Genomic DNA, 27,745 nt, shown 5'->3' with positions numbered 1-27,745 from the left:
AGCATCCATTCTGAGCAAATGACCATCCTGTGAAATCTCTTGCTGTCGTCAACGCAGAGATTAATTAGCTCCAGTGCCTCCTGAACGCAGCATGCGCTGGTGTTCATTAGGAAGCATCTAGAGGCGGGCTCAGTCGGCTCCCCACTCCCTTTCACGCTGGGAGGAAACTGCTCTTCAGCTGGTCCATTTCAAGATTGTGTGTGCATGTGCACGCGTGCGTGCGTGTGTGCTCCTTAGTTTATGAAAATAAGCCATTTTGTTCCGTCGTTTCATTTCAGAGTAATAGACCTATATTTATCTGTGTGCATTTATACAAATACCCCTACTTATAAAGATGAACCCAGGAGAAGAAGTGGAATAAAATTCTAAGCAGACCCATAGCCAACGGGTCTCTCTCGCCCTCTGCCCCGAGTAGTTATCGTAGGGCCTTATTTCAGGATGCCACAATTTTAGTGCATGCAAAACTATTAGATAATAAAAAATTTTCTAGCTTGTTAAGCCCAACTTCTAAACATTGTTTAGTAGATTTAAGATTTGCTTCATTAGGAGCTGGGTTAAGACAGTCAAGTGGGTTTACAACTGATAAGTGATAGAAGCTTAATTTGCCACGTTTATGTCCTACTTTCTTTAAATATATTTTTTTTCTTGAGAGAGAGAGAGAGAGCGAGCGAGCGAGAGCACAGGTTGGGGAGAGGAACACAGAGAGAGAGAATCTCAAGTAGGGTCCATGCTCAGCATAGAGCCCAATGCAGGGCTCAATCCCATGACCCTGGGATTGTGACCTGAGCAGAAATCAAGAGTAAGACACTTAACCGATTGAACTACCCAGGTGACCTTCTTTGAAAGTTTTTCAAATAAACACTTTGATGCCTCTTACAGGTTGTCAGGCACTATTTTAAGTGATTTACAAATACTAATTTATTCCTCCTAAATAATCTTATGAGTAGGTGGAATTACTGTCTTCATTATATAGGAGGAAACTGAGGCACTGGAAGGTCAGGGAGCTTGGCCAGGATCACACAGCCACAAAGTGGCAATCTGGAGCTTTGCCCAGGCCACCTATTTCTGGCATCTCTGCTCGTACCCTCTATGCTTAGCAGGTCTCTCCCCTCACAGGTTTCCTCCCGCTTATCCCAGTTTGTCTGAAAAAAAAAATTTTTTTATGGGTACGCTAGATCACACTTTTAAAACGTGCATTTGTAATTGTGGGAGATATTGCTGATCCTTCTCGCAAAGACGTTGCAAGATTTACTCTTCCCACAACAGTGTATGACACAGCCCATCTTTCCATACTTTGCCAGCACGGTGACCTGAACCCTTTTGATCGCGGCTAACTTAAATAGGTAAAAAAAAAAAAAGTCAATTTAGCAAGCATTTTTGAATCATGAATGACGTGAACATCTAAACCCATGATATAAATCATCTGAAGAAAAGTAACAGCTGACGTCCACATAGTGCTTACTGTGCACTGTATGTGAGACACTATTTTAAATGCTTTCCAGACAGCAAGTTCCTTAGGAATTAACACAAATCTACAAGCGAGGTGCTATGACCATCCCCATTTTGTGTATGTGGAAATTGTGGCACCAGAAGTCAAGCCACCCCCGGAAGTCCCTGTAGCCGGGAAATGGTAGAACCAGGATCTGAATGCACGCAGGCGGGCTGGCTCTGGAGCTAACGGCCTTCACCGTTCTACCTGCTGCAGTAACAGACTGGGTCATGGGCCCAAATCTATAGATGAAGACGAACATTCTGACCTGGGGTGTAGGTTAAGAAATCCTGGGATCAGGGGCACCTGGACGGCTCAGTCATTTAAGTGTCCAACTTCGGCTCAGGCCACGATCTCACGGTTCGCGAGTCTGAGCCCCAAGTCGGGCTTTATGCTGACAGCTCAGAGCCTGGAGCCTTCTTTGGATTCTGTGCCTCCCTCTCTCTCTGTCCTGCCCCGCTCATGCTCTGTCCCTTTCTCTCTTAAAAATAAACATTAAAAAAAAAAAAGAAGTCCTGGGATCAGGCAACCAAGGAAGCATAAGGATGAGAATTCTTTTTGTCATGTAATTTCTGATGGTCTGGAACAAGAGTAAAGCAGAATTAAAACAGTAATAATATCAAAATACAGGCTCCTGAGTAAGTAGATTGTAAAATGCCATTTAACAGAAAATGGTGACCTCCCTCAAGCTCTGATCTCTCTGCTCAGCCTAAGAGCCTTTTGTGTACACCTGACCCAGGGCCGCAGCCTTTCCTGGTCTGCGAACATTTTTCTGGTGCATCACACACCATGTGTGTGTGTGTGGGCAGTACTTGCGCTCCGCCTGCAGCTCCGTGGGGTGGCTGCAGGGGGGTGTAATCGCTGATCAGACTCAGATCCCCTAGGCTGCTCCAAGCCCATTGCTTTCTGAGATCCCACTTTTAACAGACTAATTTTAAGTTCATAAATCTGAGTTGCAAGAAACAAAGGCCAAGAGAGTTTGTATTTTGAAACTGGTGGCGTGTGTATTTTATGCAGCGACTTATTTTGGAATATACTGTATTTTGTTGCAGAGACAAGTTCTCACACGTCTTCACGATTCTGTTACCGTGACAACGTACTGTACTTTTCCAAGACGGTTCAAGTTGGCCACCATTCCTCGAAGGCGTATCCTGCCCCAAGCTGTAGGTCAGGCTCTTTACCTGGAATCTCTCTGTGAAATAGGTAGCAGTATCCTGCTCTTGCTGAAAACACTGAGGGTCAGAGCGAGGGAGGGTATGTCACTCAAAGACCTCCCACAGGCCCCCGTGGTAGAGCTGGGTGCACAAGTGGGCCACCCCAGAAACCTGTCTTCATCAATATGGCGGAGCAAACTCTTTAAAGCTGGTGCCTGGAGACATGCACTCATTTCTAAGATGCTGCCTCCCTCAGGGACACTTAGGGACAGCTCTTTTGCCTTTAGAAAGTAAAATAAAACTAAAACTAAGCAAAACAACCCCCCACGAATCAAAACAAATCTTTTTTTTTTCTTTCTGAGAATAGGTTTCTAGAAACAAACGTCATTTGAAGCCAACTGTAATGAATAATAAAAATGAGCAAGCTGGATGACATGGGTTTTGGTTGGAACTGAAGTTGTGACCACAAAGAGCGCTTCTTTTGATCCTTCACTCGTTTTGGTTCTGAGAGCAGTTCCCGAGGAAGAGCCCAGGCCCACAGAGGGCTCCGGAAGTACCAACTTCCCAAGTGGGGCCGCTGAGGGGGCTGTGTTGCAGGAGCTCACTGGGCACCCAAGCTCCAACTATGGGTTGTATTATTAATTTATTTAGAGAGGGAGACAGAGAGAGTGAGCAGGGGAGGGGCAGAGAGAGAGGGAGAGACAGAATTCCAAGCTGGCTCCGCATTGTCAGCACAGAGCCTGATGTGGGTCTAGAACTCACAAATTGCGAGTTCATGACCAGAGTTGAAACCAAGAGTCGGATGCTTAACGGACTGAGCCACCCAGGTGTCCCGGATTATTTGCTACTAAGGGAGACCAAATTGACCAACAGATAATTTACAATAGAGCTCATTTGACGTTAGAATCTGAAGGTGAGCAGGGTTTTATGGTGCTTTGAGGCTTTAGTTGACTCATTTTAAAGTGATGGCTCTTCCTCTTTAATATGTGTCCCCTAGCGTTATTATAATGAAAACATTGCTAGCTCCGGGGTAACATAAAATATATGATGGGCTCGACCACAGGACAAATTATTTCAAGGGGATCCACGGAATGAAATATATTACATTCATTAATTTTCCTTCCACTTGATCCACCCCATTGGCTCTGCCAATTAAAATAACTGTGCATGAATTTTTAGAGTGCTATTTATTTTCTTTTGTAGATTTTAGAATAGAAATATTTAAAATGGCAATATCAAGAAAAAATTTATATGACAATGGTAAAGGAAACATTTGGTCAGGAAAGGAAGGCATAATGATGTCTCTTGCTCTAATTCTGGTTTCGGTTACTAAATACCTGGAAATAGCCCAAGCTTCTCCAAACCTAAAAATACTGTTTTTGATCAGATAAGTCAATGGTTTATTTGCTGGTGTGATATAACGAAGTGAAATAACGGAAAAATGAAATTTTTGAAGACTATTGAAGACAATATCTTCATTAGCGATATAGTGGAAAATATATTCAATTGAAAACATTTCTTGGGTTTGGGATAATGGATTTTCATGGTTATCAGCCAGAGGACAGAAGATACCATTCTTTTAAAAATTGAATCCATATATTTCTCGATGGTGTGAAATTTCAGTAGAACACACCCTACCAGGAGGAGTGTAAAAAAAAAAAAAAGGGCAAACCAGAGAAAGTCACATTTAACACAAAACAGACAAGTTGCTTTCTTTATATTCTTCAAACCCTGTACTGCTGAAAAATTAATACAGACTTCTGATTTGACTGAGCAGATATACACTCCAAAGTAAAACAGAAAAATGAGAGTAATAAACACGTAATTCTGTCTTTGTGTGCAATCAGTGTAAGCAATTCAGACTCTAGGATGAAAAAGAGGGCTCGGCTATTCCTGGGCTTCTGCGTGTTACATGCAGATGACGTTGAGTACATGAGTGCTGAATTATATTAAAGGGAAATGGTTGAGCCAAACTGCTAACATAAAATTTCATGTCAAACTTAGATGGTCTTAGACTGAATCTTTTCACTGCTAGTTGAGTTGGGAAAGTACAAAGTTGGAGTTAGCTATTATTTTTATCACAATATTGTACATGTGGGTGTCTCTTCGCAGGGGAGAGGGAAACAGATTTACAAAAAATTGATATGATTCTATGGCTACTTGCTTTCATTTTAAATGTGTACTTTTTTCCAGTTAATGAAGCAAAGTTTAAGCATGTTGGAAAATACAATTGCAGATAGAAAAAAAAAAAAAAAACTTCCAAAGTCCCACATTAAAAAAAGGAATGCTACTAAACACGGTATCTTTTCTTTCTTTCTTTTTCAAGTGCATAGATGTGTGCATGTATTTAGTTGAAATCATATTATATGTGTAATTCCAAACCTTGAATTTTTACTTTGAATGTTTTCATGTCATCAAAAACTAATCATAAACATAGTTTTCAAGGGTGACATATTACTGTGTTAATGTAGGTCCACTACGTCCTTACTCTGAATCAGTTTTATCCCCAATTTGTCATTATTAAAAAGAACAGTGGAGAAGACTTCCATGCACATAAATCTCTATTTCGGATGGTTTCCTCAAGACAGAGATAGAACTTTGGGGGGAGGGGTGGGATATAAACATCCTAACGATCTTGTACTTTGCTTACCATCTTTTAGAAAGGTGGAGTCGATGTAACTCGTGGTGTCTCCCTCCACCCTTGTCAATAATTACAACTTGAAAAAACTTTTTTTTGTTTTGCTTATAAGATAGAAACAACTTAGCCTATTTCACCAATTCTTTTTTTTCCAAATGTTTATTTATTCATTTTGAGGGGATGCGGGAGCAGAGAGAGACAGAGAATCCCAAGCAGGCTCCGCACTGTCAGCACGAAGTCCGATGTGGGGCTTGAACCCACAAACGGCGAGATCATGACCTGAGCCAAAACCAAGAGTTGGACGCCCAACCAGCTGAGCCACCTGGGTGACACATCATTTTTTTTTTAATTCTAATATCAAATGAAAATCAAGAAATTAGGTGATGAAGATTAAGGTATTTCTTAAATCATATGTACATACTCAGGTATGATGACTGACCATATTTTTTAAGAGAATAAAGGCTGGACGTCACAATTTAGGCTTTATAAACACGTGCAGGGGTATCAGGCTCCTCCACGGGAGACTTTCCCTTCCAAGTATCTGGAAGATGGAGACCAATACTTTCCTCAAGGAAAATAATTCATATTTTCAATTCTGTGCTGATAACGGAGGTGGTGCCCAGAGGCCATGGCGGCAGCTGGCGCGGTTGGTCCACGATGTGGGGCCGAAGGGTCAGAGATACAAGATATTCCAACACAAAGTGTATTTACCCTGCCACTGGTTATTTAGAATGCGCCATCGCAACATTGATGAAAATTATATAGCCATATCCCTAATGTGGGACTCAGTTACGTTGTTTTCTATATTTAATAATATCACTGATAAGATCTTTTAAGTTATTTAAATCCCAAAATCCCGGAAAAAAACTAATGTTTTTATATGAGAAGACCTGATGGAAACACAGATGAAACGAACACGTCTGTGGCTGATCCCAGAGCTGAGAGAGCGAATGTGCTTCATGCTCTTGTATCAACCACACTCTGGTCACCACTTGATTTCTTTTCTCTAAAAGTGAGAAGGTGGAGTGCAGTATTCGGGAATATAACTTAAACACAAAAAGGAAAGACTAATATAATGAAACCCACATCTTTACACTGGTTACAAAAGTATATATAACCTTTATTATTTTTTTTTACTTCTTATATTATTCTCTGAGTGTATCTATATTTTAAAATTTTTTAATGTTTATTTTTGAAAGAGAGAGATAGAGTGCAAGGGGGGGAGGAGCAGAGAGAGGGAGAGGGAGGCAGAATCGGAAGCAGCTCCAGGCTCTGAGCTGTCAGCACAGAGCTCGATTTGGGGCTCAAACCCACCAACTGTGAGATCATGACCTGAGGCGAAGTCAGAAGCTTAGCTGACTGAGCTACTCAGGTGCCCCTCTGAGTTTATTAATTGTTATAAACAGAAAGAAAGAAAAATCATAAATCCTGATTTTTTTCCTACTGAGACATACTTTGGTAAGAAGTACGCAGACCTGGGAGAATGCCTTGTGAATTGGTATTATTTAAAGTTTCAGTTAAAAAAAAAGCTATAAACCATGAGAGACTCCTGAATGCTGACAAAAACTGAGGACTGATGGATGTGGGGGGGAGGGGGGATGGGCATGGAGGAGGGCACTTGTGGGGATGAGCACTGGGTGTTATGTGGAAACTAATTTGACAATAAACTATTTGTAAAAAAAAAAACCACAAAAACAACAACAACAACAAAAAAATAACCCAGGAAAAAAAAAAAAAAAAAAAAAAAAAAGCTATAAATTGTTTAAACGATGAATCCTATCATCTTCTCCTCAGATAAAATATTGAACGTGTATTTTATCTGTACATTTTTTAGACATAAAATATACATTTACTACAGAAAAATGTAAGAATAAGAGAAAGCATTAAAAAGAGGACCACGGGGCTCACATTTTACAGTTGGCACGTTACACAGAAATGCTAACCATCACCTGTGAAGCCACACGATGGCCTGTTCTAACTGTATGAACTATTTCTGGGCACCAGTCTACATGTATGAGAGTACCCAGACATGAATATCTATATATTGTAAATTTTGCTCACATCCTTCTTTAGTTTTTAAGCAAAGAAATTGCAAGGGTTGGGATTACTAAGCAAATAGGCATAAGTGGTTTAAAAAAATTTTTAATGTCTATTTATTTTTGAGAGAGAGAGAGAGAAAGCGAGCACAAGTTGGGGAGGGTCAGAGAGAGAGGGAGACACAGAATCCGAAGCAGCTCTAGGCTCTGAGCTGTCAGCACAGAGCCCAACGTGGGGCTTGAACTCACAAACTGTGAGATCATGACCTGAGCCGAAGTCAGATGCTTAGCGACTGAGCCACCCAGGCGCTCCTGTGCTTTACTGTTTATAATGAGACCAACTGCCCTCAGGAGGGTGGGCACACGTAAACCCTGGCTGGTGTCCCCACACTACCCCCGCCCCTGGGTCCTTGCCCAGACCTGGCATTGCCATTCCCAGCTCTTTTTTCTTTTCTTAGCAGACATTTTTAAAAATGGTGGAAGTGTACCACCAGGCTGGCTCTACCTCTCCATCCCTCTCCCGTGCCCCCACCTGGTCACCCCTGCCTCCCCATGGAGCAACCCCAGCCTCCCCGCCCTCCGTTCCGTTCCTCCCAGTAAATGTCCTACACGTCCAACTGCATCCATCCTCACACCTGCATCTACAGGCCCAAATGGACCCCGGGACTTGGCAAACCTTTCTAGCATTCACTGCAGTGATTAGTTTATGTAGGTTTTTTTTTTTTTTTTTAACATCTTTGGTCTGTTTCGATTTTTGTATTTCCCTAGATCATCTTCTCTGTTCAGTATTTTCTAATTTATTACCTTAGTCACTCAGGACACTATCTAATAGGTTTGTTTGTTTTTTTTTTTTTTTAAAGCAAATTGGTATCTGTAGTTGTTTGTATTTCTTTTCTTCTTCTAGCCCACTACAGCTTGGTACATGATTAGCATTTTCAAAGACTTGGCCACAGTATCTATCAATGTTAGTGTTGCAGTGTTTTTATCCCGGCATTAAATATAAGGTCCTGGCGTAAATCCTGCTCTCAACCGCACAAGCTTGGAAGTGGAGTTCACCCACGTGGGCCTCAGATGACAGCCTGCAGCCTTGTGAGATCCTGAGCAGGAGACTTAGTGAAGTCCAGACTCCTGACCCACAGAAATCGAGCTGATGAGTGTGTGTTTAAGTGGCTAAGCTGTGGTCATATTGTTATGCAGCAGTCGGTGACTAATACATACCCAGTCATCGCCACGGAGATCTCCCCACCAAAGCCAGCTGGCTCGATGCAAACCCATTCTCTTGGTCACAAATACTAACAGAGGAGTGCAGACATCACGCAGGAACGGCAATTTGTGAGCAATTGAGAGCTCATTTCCACATTTGGAATGCTCCACGGATGTGTAAGTGCGCCTGCTCTGTCCAGATCCCCAGGGCACGCTTCCATACAGCACTGGCGATTCCATTCTCTTAAGTCACTGGTCATTTATTTTTCTTTCCTCTCTTCCCACAAAAACTCACTAAGACACGAGTTCCAAGAAAGCCACATGCATATCCTGCCATTAAGAGAACTTACCATACCCAGGAATATCATCTCATCCTCTCTCTGTTTTTCGGTTTTCTTACATTGATGGAAACCTCGCCAGACCTGAAAACAGATCAATGGTTACTTGTCTAATACATTAAAAAAAACATAAACAACACTCAAAACGCCGCCCTACCCTTTCTCCCATTTCAAATGGTATAATGACTATGTGGTCAAGGCCGTGCCTGTGTGCATGTTGATGGGATATTTTTTCTTCTGTGATCATAGGCAGAAGATTTAAAGAAAGAAGAAATCACAGAAATGGGTTATTCACTGCCTGAGCATCCGACTGTGGACCCAGAGCCACCCTACTGAACAAGAGGAGCCGGGCATAGTCCTGTTTGCCCATGGACTGGACAGGAGCCACACTCGCCCAAGACCCTGGAAGCAAACCTGCCCGTCGCAGAGGCCGCCTGTGGCCCAGACAGCCTCCCAGCTCCCAGAAGGGCTGTCATCCGCATGACGACAGACGACAGGTGCTGGCGAGGGTGTGGGGGAAAGGACCCTCCTGCCCTGTTGGTGGGAATGCAAACCGGGGCAGCCACTGGGGATACAGTACGGGGGGTCCTCAAAAAATTAAAAACAGAACTACCCTACGCCCCAGCGATACCACTACTGGGTACCCATCTGAAGGAACTGAAGTCACTGCCTCGAAGACAGACATACACGCTCATGTTCATCGCAGTGTTATTCATAATCGACACGACACGGAAACCACCTGTTGGTTGGTGGATGAATGGATAAAAACAGTGGTGTATGGTATATAGACACAATGGAATACTATTCAGCTAAAAAATATAAGGAAATCCGGGGTGCCTGGGTGCATTAGTAGGATGAACGTCCAACTTCAGCTCAGGTCACGATCTCATGGCTCATGGGCTCAAGCCCCGCATCAGGCTCTGTGCTGACAGCTCGGAACCTGCTTTGGATTCTGTGTCTCCCCCGTCTCTGCCCCTCCCCTGCTCTTGCTCTGTCTCTCTCTCTTTCAAGATAAATAAACATATAAAATTTTTTTTAAAAAAGGAGGAAATCCTGACATTTGTGACAACACGCATGAATTTTGAGGAGGGCATGCTAAGTGAAAGAAGACATATAAAGAAAGACAACTACTATATGACCTCACTTGCACGCGCAATCTAGAAATACCAAACCTACAGAAACAGGTTCCTAGTGGTTTGGGTATCTGAGTAGGTTTGGGATCTCCAGGGGCTGGGAGGTGAGGAAAATGGGTGAAAGTGGCCAGATAACTTCCAGTTATCAGATGAATGAGTTCACCTTGTTCAACAACACAGTGATGCGTCCTTGAAAGCAGCTAAAAGAGTTGATCTGAAGTATTCTCACTATTGGAAACTGGTAATTATGTGAGGTGATGGATGTTTTAATTACCCTTACAGTGATAATCACTTTGCAATATATATATATATCACATCACGACATCGTACAGCTTAAATGTACACAATGTTTTATGTCAAGCGCACTGCAATATAGCTGGGGGAGGGAGAGAAGAAAGGGCTTCTAATTCTCATTAGTGAGTGTCCCCATCTTGGGTTTCTTCAAGAGAAACTTCCAGATTGCAGGAGTGTGGGGCTAGATTGAAGGGTGGCACTTCATAGTATTAAAAGGAAAAATTTCCACTGTCACGGGGGGGAGATATAACACGGTCATGTGTCCACAGCTGATACGACTCAAGCTCTGAACGCAGATGCTTGTCTAGAACTTTATCACATAAACATAAAGAACACGTGATGCTAGCGGTCTGCCTGCACCCTTCTCCCCCCGCATCCAGACCCTGGAACAGAGGGGGTCCTGACCCTCCGTCTGGGGTCTGTGTCCTTATGCTTTCCTTGTCTCTCCTCATTCCAATTTGCCTCATGCTGCCGTCTTCTGCATTTACTGTAAGCAACCTTAGCTTCTATCTGGAAAAGGATTTGGAGCAGACCCCCGGTGCGCATCCAACAAAGTGGGGGAGAACCTCAGGCCCACTTCAGAAAGGAACATCGGGGTGCCTGGGTAGCTCAGTTGGTTACGCATCTGACTCTTGATTTCAGCTCAGGTCATGATCTCATGGTTCATGGGATCGAGCCCCGTGTTGGGCTCTGCGTTGACCACACAGAGCCTGCTTAGGATTCTCTCCCCCCGCCCCTCCCCTGCTCTCTCTCGCTTTCTCTCTCACAATAAATTAATAAACATTTAAAGGAACCTCAATGTCTTGGTCATTGGCACCGTGAACAGCACACGTTTCCGTGGGCCAGAGGGGTTGACCTTTTCTCCCCTTCTGTGATCATGTCTGTCTGTAAACGCACTTTTAAAAATTCATGAGGGATGCGTATCCTCACTGAATGTTTAGCAACCCTCTTTCCAACAATGATCAGTGATCTTTAAAAATATTTGAATATAATGTCCTGCATGTTGTAACTATTTATAGTACAATTAAAAAACAAAACAAAAACAAAACATGACCAAGCTTACTTCAAGGGTTCCCCAGGGTAAGATAATAAGCCTTTCCAGAATTTGAAATCCAGCTCTCTTCAAGGGAGGGCTTTGGAATTTGGGGTTCCAGAGCTCCCCCTGACCCCCGTGTGCATTTCTAGCTGTGTCGAGGCACCGCCCCAGCTCCGTGAGCACCTCACCCGCACCTTCTGAATCTGCAGCGCGGCAACCTCCAGATCCACTACTTTCTCGCTAAAGATCTTGGCTTGCTTTGCTCTGTATTCTTGGAGGAAGATCTGCTTCATGAACATGGCTCGTAGGCGACCCTGCCGCGCCCTCTCAGCGACCTGGATTAATTTAATGGCTTCTTCCAGGGGGATATTCTTCAGAGAGTATTTCTGCAAAAACATTCAAGGTAAACCAAGGTTTAAACATGGTAACTACACCAGTTGATCCTGGGGGCCTCACAAGCTTACTCCTAACACAGCTTCGCTGCAAATCCCCCAACTGTTGGTAAAGAGTCTGATAGCTGTCTCATTCCATCATCGTACTCATTAATTATGTGGATTTTGATAACGCGCCACACTTGTGCTCTGGTCCCACATTTAAGAATCTCATAAGCTTTCCTCTACCCTTCCGAACAAAATACTGATTAGTTCCACAATATTTTAGGTTGGCAGCAAATTATACCAGGAATGCCAATAAAATGGATTCAATAAAACTCAAAATCGCTATCAATGTTTGATTAACTTAATAGTGGAAACATACAAATTAAAAACACATCTTGAATGCGAGAACTTGAAATGCAAAGTGCACATGCTGTAAAATGCTAACTTCAAAACCAATTACAGGATGATCTAGTAAATATGGGTAATGGTAAAATTATTTTAGGAGTATTTGATTTATACATGCAATGTCTTCTAGTACCTACAAGTTTGTATTTCAAAACATCCAGATGGGATGGGAAGATTATGACTGGAGAAAGGTGAGGGCTGGTGCCGGAAGATGCCGTCTGTGGAGATGTCAGGTGGGGATGGCCGGGGTAGGGGCTGAGCCATTTCCAGAACAAGGCTGCTGGGCCATCCAGAGCCCCGTGTCAGCTCTGAGTGGGCGCAGGGGTGAGGCTCTCCATTGTCCTTGGGGCGAGGGAGAAGCTGGGCACGTGGGCCTGGCTTGGGTGGAGCCTCACGCAGGGACAGAAGCAGAAGGGAGAGACCCTTTGAATCTGAAAAACACCCAATCATGGGCTGAATCCTTGCTCAGGTCAGGGCAGTGTGGCCGACTTACCAGGACGCGGTGCCAAGCAATGAGGTCCCAAGTACGGGGTGCCCCAATTCACCCCTGGGGCCACTGTTTCCCGTGATGGCCTCTTCTCTGTGTGATGATGGTATGTGTGTGGGGGGAGCTCTGCCCAGGAAGGAGCAAGGGGTGTGGAGGGCCATTCCCCGAGACCCCACAGAAGCCAGATGCTTTTCTTAGATATCCTCAGCAAAGTCACAAAGCAACCTGAGACAGGTATTGTTGTGACCACTCAGAGTTAAGAAGAAGGCAGAGCCCCACGGAAGAAAAATAATTCACACAGCCTCCTGTGGTTAGTAAGGGTGGAGCCAACTTGAGCCAAGACTGGCCATCTCCCTGACAAAGCCCATCCCCCGTGCCTCAGCGTGGCGCCTTGGCTCCCTTAGAGGAAGCTCTTTCACATGCCAATCCCTCCGAGTTTTGTTTTCAGTGACACCTCATCATCTGAGATGTGCAGGGAGCACACGTTTTCAATAACGCACTTGGCATGCGAGAGTAGAATGAATGCCATTCTGGTATTGAATTGGATGAGGCCTGTACAATCACTCAAGCAGAAAGCAGGTGTCCAGCACACATTTGTTATTATCGTACTTCTTTCCTTTAGGCATCATCACTCTGAAAATCATCGCAGCCCTTACGAATACTTCTGAGGGTCTGCGTGGTGTATTCAATACGACAAAGATTTCTGAGCATTTATGGAGGGCCCGAGGCCCGAGAGTGAATACGAAGTGTGAAAGATGGAGGACTGGGTGGTAACGTTTGTCTCTCAGAATCCTTCTTGGGATGTATATTACATGTATCTTCAGGAAAGAGGCAGCTTCGGGTGGAAATGGGGTCTAGAGAGGCACTGAAGGCCAAGGGAAAGTCACACGGATGTCAAGGGCTGCTGCCCGGAGTCCGGTGTTTCCTGACATTCAGCCCATCTGAAGCAGGGGTTGGGACAGAGACAGATGACTCTATGTAGTGGATCCAGTGGGCCAGCTCGGGCTGGGGCTGGGAAAGAACATTCCCTGCTGTTGACCCCGCACAGGTGAAGAGGGACAGGAGAGAGGAGAAGCTGGAGAAGGAGCAAAGAGGAATCTTCAGGGTTCTGCTGTACTGTGTGACGTCATCTCTCTTCTTGTTTCCCCTATAAAAAATGCTCAGTGAACTCTGCACTGCTCCTCAGTGCTCTGTGCCAGGGGATTCCTTCGGGTGGGAGCCGGACGGTGCTGAGTGCTCCCCTCTGAACGATGCACGGGCTGAAGGCACGAACAAGTGCAAGGATGGCTAGATGACCCCCACTTAAAAAGCCCTGGGACCGGCCTCCAGGAATGTGCAGTGCAGAGGAAGGGGGGCCATTTAAGGGAGAGGTGGAGGAAGGAGGGACAGTCTTGAGTTTGCGGGGTCAGGACAGGTTTGGGAGGGATGCTACATCGAGCCAGGCCCAGCTGAATAAGCACCATTTCGACAGGCTGAGAAGGAGGGAGAAGCGCGAGCCCTCTCTGCGGCATGCACCACGACCGTGAACGCCAGACAGCACGGAGCCGCCACATATAGTGCGTGTCGCCCACCTGCTCCCCACGGCAGGCAGACAGGCCACATCCTTCGGTCTCCCCGCTGCTGTTTCCCGGTTGGGTTGTGCTCAGAATCTTCCGTGGCGCCATGACCCAGGCTGACACACCCGATGGGGCCTCTCTGTAGGGAGCCCGCACGTGCTGGTTTCCCCTGTGCCCTTGGGCTGAAGCTGCAGCCTCAGCACAGTTACCGACAGCGGCCCTTTCACCCTGAATTGTCCCAGTTTGGACAGCCAACTGCTGCCTTCCCGCTTGGGCTGTGACCAGCCAGGGTAATGAGGCCCTGATCTGGGACGCAGCGAGGGTCGCCAAAACGCATATGCAGACTGGCCAGAGGTGGCTATGGCCACGCCATGTGGAAAGGTCTAAAGTGAAATGACTGCCTAGTAGGTTATCTCAGCAATTATTTCCTGTGAAAACATTCAGCTTCTGACTTTAGGTTAGGGGAACCTGAGATGCAAAATTACAGAGTCAATGATCTACTCAATCTCAGAGATACTGGCTCCACCAGCAAAGCATTATGTTCTGATCTCTGTTTCTAAGTTCTTGAAAAATAATGGTTATGAATTGTCAAAAACACATCCTGAAGGTAAGCAACTTCTTACATCCCGATAGCATGAGGGATGGGTGCTGCTTTCCTCTCACTGAAAATAACCTGTCTCTCACACAATCAGGAGCCACAGGGAAAGGAGGCTCCTTTATAAATTATATAATTTATATATAAATTTATATATAATTTTTATAAATTATAAATCCATAATTTGTAGATTATGGAATGATGGTGGTTAAAATGGTATACAAACCTTTTCAGCCATATCTAATCCAGAGTCAGCTAATATCTGAGCAAGGATTTTCTCTCTTCCTTTGATTACTTCCAACTTCTCCTTCAAAAAATACTTGGGGATGGGAATATCTAATTGTTGCTAGAGAAGAGAAAAAATAAGCAAAAGGGCAAATCTGTCACAATTTAAGGACACATTTCAAATCCATCTAAAATATATAGTAAGGACTGTACATCAAAGAGACACATTTTACCTCCCATCCTTATTTAAGAGGTGATGAGGCCAGAGGTATAAAGATAATTTATTACTGTTAAGGAGACACAAATAAAGTCATATAGAAAAATAATCACCGTGGCCCTTATTTTAATCATTATGTAAAACTTAAGAATTCACATCAATTAATTCATAATTAACAAATGACAACTGAATGAATTTCTTTAAAGCAATAGAATATCATCTCAGCCTGCCTCAAACAATAATGCAAATTAAGATAGCCAAGTATTGCGATGGAGAGATCTTTGAATTAAACCTCATAATTTATCATCAGCATTGTTAACTATTTGCCTGTAAATGATCACATTCAGTTTGACTTTTACCTAAACTACCCTAAATTACAAAAATTATTGGCAAAGTTCATTTGCTTCACTAGGAAACTTGTTTTATATGCAATAAAATATAAACTTCTTTTTTTCGCTTGTGCATATTAACAAATATTTCAGTTACTGGAGGTCACATGAATACTTACCAGCCCAAGTTCACCAATCAGAAGGGTAGAAGTGCCATTTGGGGGTATGGGGTGGGCCCTTGGCCACCCCCAATGAGAAACACTGTGCTAGTCACTCTCTCAGACACTCCTGGCCGCCCTCTGGTAGACCAGTTGGCTGGGCAAAGCTATGGTTCCGGTCCTCAGGGTCAGCACCCCTTTTCCTGACTCTGGTGTGGCTCTCCACACCCTCTCCCCTAACCAGGCCTTCCCTTGAAGAAGCACTGTAACAGAAAGGAGTGTCCTTTTTAAGGACTTGGTGAGATGGTATCAATCCATACCAGATGGCAATTGCTTTTTTTTTTTTTTTTTATTTCTAGGAGAGAGAGAGAGAGACAGTGTGAGCAGGGGAGGGTCAGAGAGAGAGGGAGTCACAGACTGAAACAGGCTCCAGGCTCTGAGCTGACAGTCAGCATAGAGCCCGACGCGGGGCTCGAACCCACGAACCGCGAGATCATGACCTAAGTGAAAGTCGGACGCTTAACCGACTAAGCCACCCAGGCGCCCCGGCAATTGCTTTTGAAAACCAAAATTCTCTTTGACGAATGGAATTTTGGGGTAAATTGGGGAAAGTGAGTTTCTAGGACCCCGTGAGTGAGTGTGGTCGGGGGATGGAGGATAGTCAGAGAAGAGTGATTACACTTTCTTTTAACATGGAGATTTTATTTATTACTAAGTGTGTTAAAATGTTGTACTTTTCCAACTTTAAAGTCAACTGTTCATGGACATGGCTCCATGGGGTCCATTATGAAGAGTCTGAGGATGAGGAAACAGAGCAGCTGAGAAGGGAAGGGAAGGAAATACAAATACAGTTGCTTGGGCGGCTGTTAGACCTCCGTCCACAAAACATTTTACATCCACCCCACATTCTTCGGGGTTCCCCGTTCTTTAAGGGGTGCAATCAAGGAAACGTCTTGTGGCAGAGAAACACCTTCTCTCTGCCCTGCATGTTCTCTATCTTAGGGGTCTACTGGGAAGGCTCCTTACATAACAGGCAGCAGAAACTCTTCTGGGGAGTTTAGCCGAAGGGGGACATTGAGGGACGGGTTTGGGACTTTGTGGCCAGGAGAGGAACGCACTTGAGAGTCTGTCATGAGCAGGGCTGTGTCCAGGGATGAAGATGCCTGAAGGGCTCTGCATTCACCTCTGTTCCTGTGGGGGAGGGCTCTTTGTTCTCTCCCTCTCTCTCTCTCTCCCTCTCTCCCCCTCTCTCACTCTCTCCCTCTCTCTTTCTCCCCCTCTTCCCCTCTCTCCCTCTCTCTGTCTCTCTCTCTCTCTCCCTCTAGTGTCCTCTCCCTCTCTCTGTCTCTCTGTCTCTGTCTCTCTCTCTCTCTCTCTCGTGTTCTCTCCCTCTCTCTCTCTGTCTCTCTCTCGTGTTCTCTCCCTCTGACTCTGAAAAGCAGCTTTCTCCATTCTTCCGAGCAGCTGATGAACAAAGGCTCCAACTACTCACAAATTTGGGCCACACAGTTCTGACTCAAAGATAGAAACCAGCCTCTCTGTCTCAGTTTCAGAATCTCTCAGGGGAGGGTATCCTGGTGCAGCCGCCAGTACCCATCCCTGGTCTGATCAGCTGCGGTCGGGCTGCAGGCCAGTTGCACAGGTGGCTGGGTGCTGGCCTAACGAAATAGAGGAGCTGCGTGCTATGTGGGTGGCGGCCACAGGGGCCCAGAGTCGTCATGTGTGCCGGTTGGTCAGGCCTCCAATGGGGACTGCAGAACTGAGCCATGCGGGAGCGCCCCGAGCTGGCCTACGTGTGCCCCCCTGGCCCCACAGTGCTCCTGGGCTCCGTGGTACTACTGGTACCACCTGGACCCTAGTGTCGTCGTCATGTGGCTCAGTCTGTACCTCCGGAGCTGCCGGACAACACAGCTGATAGTCTCCTATGAGGAAGGCTTCCTGGATGATGTCGCTCATTCATCGCCCCCTTTAGTGGTCACGAGCGTCCAAAGGATGGACCAGCTGAGCCAGGGAGGCGACGCGTGAAGCAGGAGGGAAAGCCTGAAGGAGCCCGCCACACCGATTTCACAGATGTCTTATTCCTCAACTTCAAGCGTATTATTTCATATCTTAGGAATCAATACATTTAATATGACTTCACTAATTCGATGTAGGGATGTGACTTAATGATTGTTTATTTCATGATGATCCCCGGTTACTCCTGATATTTTCACACAGGTAGGTAAAATCCACCTGACCTTTTGAAAAAAATCCAGTGCTTTAAGACATGCTCTTATAAGTGAATACAGCAAACATGAGCGTTCAGGATTGATCTTCAACACTTTCTATCATTTTAGTTATCCTTTATAGTCCTTTCTAATAACGTGCAATAATAATGCTAGAAAGGCCTATTCCAGAAAGAAACATAGCCTTTATAGAATCTCGAATGTTTTCAAAAGGAAGAAATATTATACGCCATGTAGAAAATTGAACACTGTCTCCTTCTAATTTTATTTTAGGGAAATGTTCCTGTCGAAATGCAGACTGAGCTCACAGGACCGTGACACTGCAATGGGCTGTCCACCGGTCTCTGACAGACTCGGCCAGAGCGTCAGAAGGGACTCTGGGCATCTGGTAGTGGGGGTCAGAAGAGCGGTGGTGGGGAGACAGAAGGCCCTCTGCTCCAGGGCATCAGAGAGAGAGAGAGAGAGAGAGAGAGAGAGAGAGAGAGAGGATGCCTCTCTTTCCTGTCTGAGTCACAGAGGCCTATTGCCATAAATACCCAACTCACCAAAGACCCAAAGGAGAGGAGGAGACACATCCACCTGGTAAATAAAGAACCTGCTGCCAATGGGTGCTTACCCTGAAGAAGATGGGGAGAAACAAAGGCCAGTAGGAGCTCTCCTTTGGAAACAAAAGTAGGGAGGCTTTGTGCCACAGGGTATTTGTGAAAGGGTTGGCTTCCTCCATCCAACAGACCTGGGCAGACACCATCATGACAATTAAGACCACAACATTGGACCCAAGGACTGTGCAAAGATTTGTCTGTGCCTATGGCTACAGGAACCCAATCCTTGTCCATGGGCAGTATGGCCCCGCTGAAGGGCAACGCTTCACCTTTTCATACAACAACCAGCAATGTGTCTAGGAAGTCCGTAGAATATTGGTTACAGGCCTAAATATCTGATTTAAAGCAAGACACTGAGAAGAAAAGAGGCTGAGTACTTACAGGAGCTAACTTTAGGTCCTGAAGGATGTCATCGAAATAATGAAACTCGGTTAACTCCAATTCAACCATCTCATTCTTCAGTTCCAGGATGCGACCCATCACCCCGTCCAGGATTTTTCGGATCAGCAGTCGCTTCTGCGGGTGGACAATCTGGTCGTAGACATTCTCCAGGTTTCTGAAGATCTGCACGTACTTTATGTAGAAGGTGGCCAACATTTGGAAGATGAAAACTTGATTTCTTTGTGATTCTATCACATTCTCAGATTCGTTATCAAGCAAAGAATTGAGGGCCTCTTGGGTCTGATGCCACATCTTATTATACATTCTGAGGGAAGACAGAATAAGCAAAAATTTCTTCGTAAGCCATGCAAAACGGGCATCTGGTACAACAAATAGTAACACAGCATCAAAGGTGAGCTAAGAACACGGCATGTAATTACAAGGCATTTATGTCTTGTTTTGAGGTACGTGTGATTTTTGGACGTGACCATTGCTAAAAAGATGTTTCACCTGAATGATACAAAGCGATTCCCCACTATGCCCATAAAGCTTGCATTATTATACTCATTTCAAAGATGAATAAATTGATAACCAGAATATTCAACTGATCTGTCACAGCTGGGGGTGGGGTACAAACTGGAATAGCCACCTTGGAAAGCCATTCCACACTATCCTATAAAGTCAAACGTGAGCAGACGCTATGAAGGAACAATTACACCCTAGAGAAACTCTTGTAAATCGGCATCAAGAATGAACAAATACACTTCGTTAAGAGTCCACACACGGAGATAACCCAGTAGTTTATGAATAAAAGAATGGGTGCATAAATTGCACTGTGTTCACCAACAGACTACTGCCCAGCGGTGGAGAATTAAGGATTTACAACTTGTAGCAACGACTAGGAACCTTAGAGCAGTAACGTCGGGCATAAAAAGTGAGGTGCGGCTGGCCAGGGAGGCCGACCCTTACGAGGGCATCAGCAGGCTCCTCGCCCTTGTCTGAGCCAATGGAAGGAGGTGGGGGGCAGGAGGAGAGTGACATGGCGCTGTGTCTTCTCCCGCTGGCTCCCTGGCGACTCAGCACACGGGTGGCTGGGAGCCTGCTTGTAGCAGAGGCTCAGGATGGCGGCCACTCTGGGCTGCGGAGCCCCAGGACACCACGCCGTCCCTCATCGGTTCTTCGAGACTCTGTCCACATCTCGACCACCAGCCCCTTTATTATCTGCCGTGCTGAGGGTGCCATCCTTTCCCTGCCCAGACCCTGACCCATGCATCCACGGCGGACTTCTGTTGTTGCTGAAAGCGTGAGTGATCTTCAGGTCTCTTTATATACAAGAACCAGATGAATCGCTAACGGAAAGTTCAGTGTCTGGGAAGAGGCTTATGAACTGATGGGCTTCCCAGAGGGTGGGGGGTAGGTGGGCAGGATCCAAGTCCCTGCCCTGGAATGAAAGACCCATGAGGTCTTTCCTGTCCTGGCCAGGAAGGTTCCCATCTCTGCCAGAATGCAGCCAGTGGGCCAAGGGGGCGGGGCAAGGACAATTCCACGCTCACCTGGGTCCGGGCTGCCAGCACGGGGCCTCTTCTGCCAGCGTGGGAGGGGCTGGGGACCCGCTCTCTGGGGCGGAAGGCCCCTTATGCAGCCATGCAGCCGTCAGCCCCACTCACAAGGACCAGGCCTTGCTCTCTCTCTCCCCAGGGTTCTGCTGGAAGGTGGGCTTTTTCTGGCCGCCCCCACCCCCTGCTGGCCCGCAGGTACTGAGTTCTCTGGCTGCCTCTTCCCTCTCATCTCATCTGCTCTCCCTCCTTCCGTGTTGTCCTGACATCCTTTTCCGAGTGCTCAAATGTTCCCCTGGCCCTCGTGCGTGTACGGCTTTTGAAATCCTCTCTTCCCGTTTTGGAGGTGATTTGGGAAGAGCTGGAGATCGAAATGCTCATTCAGTCCACCTTGTTTACCTGGGAGCCCCTCATCGACCTTCCCAAGGTCATCCCCAGGCACGCCTCCACGTCCTCTGCTCCGGCCCTGCTCTCTGCTCTCCGTCACCCCTGCTCTGCACTGTCCTCTGAGGACGTAAACATCACGCACTGGAGGTGACCACAGGCAGTGACCTGTGATAGGTGTGATGCTCGCAGCGGACACTCCAGGATGGGGGTCCCGTGCCTCTGTGAGGTGAGGCCAGAAGCGGCCTGCGGGGGAGAGGGAGGTGGGTGTCTGAGCCCAGGCTACGTGAGTCTGAGCTCCGGACCAGGATTCGGCACGATGCGGCCACCTGTATGTTGACCAAAAACAAAAGAACCACCACCACCACCACCAGAGAGCACATACCCCTAACTCTCGCCAAGATGGCGGGGGAGAAACCGGATCTTCCCCTTTGAACCTCCGTTTACTTGGCTGCAGGTGAGACTGAGTAACCCCGACGCACGTGGGTCGTTTGCGAGTTCTCTTCCTCGGGTTGTTTATTCATTTGCTTTGCTTGTTTTTATGTTGGATTATTTTTCCATTAATTTCTGGGGGTTCTTTATACATTCTGAGTGTCTATGCCTTCTGCCGCTTGCCCCCCAGCAGAGAAGCGGGTGCCTCACCACGCACGCCTCTGTCCTGCTGAGAAGGGCGACCCCACCAGGATTCACGGGGGCCCCCCGCAGTCGTCCCTGCCGGGCGGAGCGAGGCCCCACGGGGCGGCAGTCCCCGAGCACAGGGCCCATCCTCACCCTGGGGCCTGTTGGCCTTCCCGCCGCTGTGCGCTCCGGCCCTGGCGCACACGTTTTCACCGTGAATTAAAAAATTCCAGTTCTTTGATTTTTCAAGTTAAAATATCTTCATTTTATTCTAAAATGTAATATTACACTATTAAATAAATATGTATTAGTATGTTATCAGTTCATATAAACTTAAAAGAATAACTGAAAACATTTTTAAAAATAAAAATGTTTTAAAAATAAAACATTTTTTATTTTATTATTTTTTTAAAAGGAGAATATGGGGAAATGGTCACTTTTGAAGTTTATTTATGAGAGAGAGAGAGGAGAGTGCGTATGCATGTGTGCATGTGCACAAGTAGGGAAGGGGCAGAGGGAGAGAGAGAGACACAGAATCTGAAGTGGGCTCCAGGCTCCAGGCTGTCAGCATAGAGCCTGATGCGGGCCTCAAACTCATGAACTGTGAGATCATGACCTGAGCCAAAGTCAGGTGCTCAACCGACTGAGCCACCCAGGCGCCCCAAAACATTTTTTAATCCTCCTTTTTAAATGTTTTATTTATTTTTGAGAGAAGACAGAGCACGAGCAGGGGATGGGCAGAGAGAGAGGGAGACACAGAATCTGAAGCAGCTCCAGCCTCCGAGCTGTCAGCACAGAGCCCGACGCGGGGCTCGGGCTCATCAGACGGCTAGATCGTGACCTGAGCCAAAGTCAGAGGCTGAACGGACTGAGCCACCCAGGTGCTCCATTAACCCACTATGTTTCTATTCTTGGAGCAGAGATGAGAGACCTACATCTTTCTGGCCAAAAGTCAGAAGTTCACTTGGTGTGAAGTCTTCCAGGTTCAGATGATGATGATGATGATGATGATGATGACGACGATGATGATGGTGACAAGGATGTCATCTTGGTCACTGTCCTAAGTGCTTTCCACACACTTGCTCATATAAACCCGACAACCCTCTGGGGCGGGTACTATCATCACTGAGGTTTGCAGATGAGCAAACAGAGGCTCAGCGAAGTCACCCAAAGCAGTGCAAGCTGAAGGCAGGGCCCACGGCCGGGCGATGTGGCTCCTGCGTCCATACTCTGAGCCACTTTGTGGCCCCCTGGTCTTCGGGGTGAAGCAAGTGAGGTGACACCTCACGGGGCATAGTTCTGATGGGCGCACAAGAAAACATGGATTTGCGGTGGAAAACACACTCCCCGGCACGCCGACAAGTTTGAAACTGAGTGCTGCCCTGCCGCACGTGTCCAAACTTGGCCATCGTTAAAAAATTCTGCCCGTAAGGAACGCTCTGCCGGACGACTCGATGAAGAAGGAATGTTTTTAGGGGAAAGTTAGATTCCGCTTTAGCACATTCTGCTCCTTGCAGAAGAAGTGGCTGTTTGTTGGACACGCTGCCCCATAACAGAACAGCGGCCCCTTCTGCCTGGTCCCAGCGCCGGGCACCGTGGCCACTGGGCCTTAAAACAATAGGCAAACGAGACGGTGGCGGGGAGGGGGGAACCATGTGGAACAGTCAAGGGTGGCTTATCCAGTGCCTTCCTGGGGCAGGGGGGAGGTGAGGCTGTGCAGGGGGGAGGTGAGGCTGTGCAGGGGGGAGGTGAGGCTGTGCAGGGTGCCGGGAGGCCGAGCAGGTTCTCAGCTGGCCAGGGCCCAGACTCAGAGTCACCGAGGGGAGACGGCAGATCCCCGCGTCCCCTGACTTGACGGGTGACGGCGGCTGCAGAACAAATGTGCACATAAAACAGAAAACCGCAGGGTCTGTTTTGTGGCCACACCTGTCTGGACAACATTACCAACGACAATTACAGGCTAATTTTGTTTTGAACCTAGATCTAAAATTCCAGTTAGGATGGCAGCCAGCGCGGGATCAAAAGAGTGGCTCCCTGTGACCAGGGGAGGAGTCACCCCCGGAATCTTCGGGAATTCCACAAAAAGCAAAGCAGAGCTAAATACAGCAACAGAACAGTACAAACCAAAGATTATGTCCACAGAGGCCAGGAACGTGCTCAATAAATTTAATTTATGCAGACGCCTGATTAGGAAACATGGTGCCCATACTCAGAAAGCAGACGCTGCTTCAAAACGCTGAACACCAGGGGCGCCCGGGGGGCTCAGTCAGTTAAGCGTCCGACTTTCGGCTCAGGTCATGATCTCAAGGCTTGTGGGTTCGAGCCCCGCGTCGGGCTCTGTGCTGACAGCTCAGAGCCTGGAGCCCGTTTCAGATTCTGTATCTCCCTCCCCAGCTCATGCTTTGTCTCTCTGTCTCTCAAAGATAAATAAACATTAAAATTAAAAAACAAAACAAAACAAAACCCCTGAAAACACTGAACACCAGAAACCAAAACTATCTTCGGGAGACACACTAGAAATCCGGAAGGCAGGAGTAAAAAACGGACAAAGCCGAATGAAAGGGTATTAACACAAAAGATATAAGAAACTGCTTGTAAATGACACAGCTACAGAATCCAAGGAAGTCAGTAACAAAATATTAGATGTCAACTGGTACAATGAAGTTGCAAATCATTGATAAAAGCCACAAAAACTAAACGTTTAGCAGGAAAAAAATATGAAAAACGAGACCTCACTCCCAGTACTGATTAAACATCTAAAAATGAATACGGTGGGAGCCACACAAGATGTAACCGAAGAAAATTCTAGAAGGCCAGCTGCAGTGGCTCAGAACAGGCAGAGACCAGACAAAAAGAAAGCAGACTCGTGAGACTCACATGCAGATTTAATATTCCAAGAATTTGGGAATAAGACCCTGGAGGCTCTGCAAATAGAGGCAGTGGTGATTTCCAAGTGGGGGGCGGGGTCAGCAGTAAAAGATACGGGGCGCTCATCAGGCTTCAAAGCACTTAACACGCCAGTAAGCACTAAGATCGTGCAACACGCCAGGGAGGCTGCCTCCGTGGGGGCAGGTGGGGTGACCTGACTCCCACAAGACATCACCCATCGTGAGCAAGGGACGTTGGGTGGGGAGGCCTCCGTCATGGGTGAGAGCACCTAAATTAATGGACGCCACGCCTGGAATGTAAGCAAGCCTGGACCCCACTGTGGGACAGACCCAGCCGGGGAGGCCTCGCTGCCCTAGCTCCGTGCGCTCACCGGCTTCCATCCAGGGTCAAGGAGGCAGAACTCCCTCCAAGGCCATGGCTGAGCTGACCCCTGAGTGGAACTCTGGGCCGAAGACTCTTGAGCCTTCCGAGCGAGTCCTGCCGTTTGGGCGGCATCGCCTTCCTCCGTCACCTGCCGCCTTTCAGGCGACCCCGGTCAGGGAGACCAGGCAGGGTCACTGGCTGCTGGGAAGTACTAAGTGGCCCTGGGAGCGGGCCACCTCCGCACCGTTGCCTTTCCTCCCGAGGGCGCCCTCGGCTTCCCTGCCCCCCAGTTTCCCTGCCGTCCTGACGCTCCTGCGCGGGCCGACTGGTCACAGCCTCGGGGCTGCCAGCGGCCCGGCCTCGGCGCCTTGGCCAGGCCAGCCTGGGGACCCCGCACGACCCCTGGAGCCCACCAGCCTCGCCGCCCTCAGTCCCTGCGTCCTGCCGCTGAGCCAGCGCCCGGGAATATTGCGTGACGTGAGGGCTGTGGCAAGATGATTATTTAAATAAGAACATCAGCGAGCTAAAATTCACGTGCCATCGAGTCATCCTTTAAAGCCCACGGGCCAGTGGCTTTTGGTATATTCACAACCACCACCTCTAAATTGAGAGCATTTTTTAAAAGTTCGTTTGTGTATTTTGAGAGACACAGAGACAGAGCGGGCAGGGGAGGGGCGGGGGGTGGGGGGGGGAGAGAGTCCCAAGCAGACTCTGCACTGTCAGCGCAGAACCCCATACGGGCTCGAACCCACGAGGCCCTGAGATCATGACCTGAGTGGAAACCAAGAGTCAGACGGACACTTAAGTGACGGAGACACCCAGGGGCCCCGAGAACATTTTCGTCTCCAAGAGGAACCCCGTACCCACCAGCTGTCACCTCCCGGTCCCTCCTCCCAGCCCCGGGGGGGCCATTAATCTGATTTCTGTCTCTGTTTGCCTGCTGGGGTGGGCACTTCATGTAAATGGACCCACACAGTAGGTGGCCCTTGCTGACCGGCTCCTTTTCCTCAGCACAGTGTTCCCCAAGTTCACGGGTGCTGTCACGTAATCGTACCCCCTTCTTGGCTGCCCCATACGCTCCAGGTGGACGTACACCCCCTCTGCTGACCCATTCTTCAGGTGATGGACACAGGGGCTGCTTCTGTCTTTTGGTTATTGTGGATGATGCCACTAAGGGCATTCCTACCCCCGTGTTGGTGGGGACCAGTGTTTTTATCTCCTGGGCATGGCAAGCGGGGTTTTCAAGGTAAAAGTGCCCTAAGTTTAGAATCAGAATCTGTCTCCTGAGGTAGCTGGTCGGGGGCTGGTCACTGAACCTCCCTGTGCCTTTACTTGCTCAAGTGGCCAGCATGGATAACAATGCCTCCCCTGGGATGCCCCCAGTGATTGCTGTGGGCCAGGATAACAGATGTGAAGCTGTTCTAGGAAGCTCAAAAGGAGCCTTGTAAAGAGAAGGTGGCATTTTATCCGTGAGACTATGTAGAATTTTAAGTGCGATATTGGTTTCAGGCTTGAGCGCATGACCAAGAAATGTTACGGATTTTGAGGTCGGGAGGATTGTGGGTAGAGAAGACGGAATTCGACAGTTGATAACCACCAGCTTGTTATTTCCAGGTTTCGGCAGTTTTTCTGTAACTGGGTGGGTGGGGGAGGGGAAGACTTGGCCATTCAGACATACCATGTACTTGGATGGAAAATCTAAATCTTGTAAAATTGGGAATTCTCCCCAACATATTTTATTCAGGGTAAGTCTTCAAATTCTTCTGTTTGTCCTGTTTCCAGAATATTCCCTAGGCTTTCTTGCTTAAGGGAGGCCCAGCTGTTCTCCCCTGCAGGCTTCACAAGAGACCCTCCCTTCCCCCCAGACTTCTAACCATAGTAGGGGCACAGGGTCAAGGTCCTTGCTCCTCACTGCCACTTCCAGACCATTCACCCGTTCTTCCCGCCTCCCCACTCCCCAGCTGTGAACCTCATTTCATCAGGGGGTATTACCGCGCCCCTCAGTGTCTCCCTGGTCTGCCGCCCACACCATCTTTCAGGCCCCAGACGTCTGCCCCAAGAACAGCGATGGACTCTACCCTCCTCACTCCCCTGTGGTAAGTAACTCAACTCCTCCCTGGAGGCCAGGACCTTGAGCCGCCCGCTGGGGCTCATGCCCTCCCCCCCAGTAACATCACCCCACTTCTGCGTCCTCCACACCATCCCGTTTCCTTCACCACCGGCCCCGTCCCTGCAGCCACCAAACATGCCATCGCTTCCCATCTTTAAAAAAAAAAATCTGTCTCCTGCCCCACAGCCTTGCACCAACTTATAGCAAAACTCCTTTTTTTTTTTTTAATGTTTATTTGATTTTGAGAGAGAGAAAGAGACAGAGAATGAGCAGGGGAAGGGGAGAAAAGAGAGGGAGACACAGAATCTCAATCAGGCTCCAGGCTCTGCATTGTCAGCACGGAGCCTGACGCGGGGCTCGAACTCACGAACTGTGAGATCATGACCTGAGCCGAAGTCGAATGCTCAACCCCCAGGCGCCCCTTATGGCAAAACTCCTTTAAAAAGTTGGCGGTGCTCACTGCCTGCCACTCTCTCCTCTTGGTCTCTTCCACTCCTGGCCACCTTCCTGCTCCATTGCCACTGAGGGTCAGGGGTACCACCTGACTCACACACACACACACCCGCTGCTAAATGGATGGTCCCTTTTTGTTCTCTTCTGACTACACAGCAGTGCCTCAGTCTGTCACTCCCCGCTCGGAGAAACATTACTTTTTGTTCACATGGCTTCCGGGGCCCTGCAGTTTTGCTTCTTCGTCACTGATTACACCTTTGACCCCTTTGCTTGTGTCTGGTCCCCAGTCCCCTGCCACTGGCTGGCTCGAGTCATCGAGGCTTCGCCCTCGCCCTCGGGCCCCTTTCTCTCTAGGTCCACCCTCATTCCTCATTAATAAAGCCCATCTACATACCAACACCTGTCGAGTTTACATTTCAAAGGCAGACCTCTCTCCCGAACTCAAGGCTTGACCCTCCAACTGCCTACTTGACCCTTATGTGATGTCCAATCGG

At 47.5% G+C, this 27,745-nt stretch overlaps 1 protein-coding gene across 1 annotated transcript in view; it reads right to left on the bottom strand.

Annotated features, from left to right (window-relative positions):
• The window catches only part of IQCA1 (IQ motif containing with AAA domain 1), a 139,726-nt gene extending 120,524 nt beyond the window's left edge, over positions 1–19,202 (bottom strand). Inside the window, exons 1-4 of the mRNA XM_039228605.1 lie at positions 18,879–19,202; positions 14,968–15,087; positions 11,516–11,707; positions 8,871–8,942 (exon numbers count right to left, since the gene is read on the bottom strand). Coding sequence (XP_039084536.1) covers positions 8,871–8,942; positions 11,516–11,707; positions 14,968–15,087; positions 18,879–19,202 — 708 coding nt within the window. The remainder of the gene's footprint in view (positions 1–8,870; positions 8,943–11,515; positions 11,708–14,967; positions 15,088–18,878) is intronic.
• Between the last annotated feature and the right edge of the window lie 8,543 nt (positions 19,203–27,745).

This window comes from Hyaena hyaena, unplaced genomic scaffold (assembly GCF_003009895.1).
Source record: "Hyaena hyaena isolate Hyena2069 unplaced genomic scaffold, ASM300989v1 scaffold_31, whole genome shotgun sequence".
NCBI lineage: Eukaryota > Metazoa > Chordata > Mammalia > Carnivora > Hyaenidae > Hyaena > Hyaena hyaena.
The sequence above is the reverse complement of the archived record's forward strand: the minus strand, read 5'-3'. Positions and strand labels throughout refer to the sequence as shown.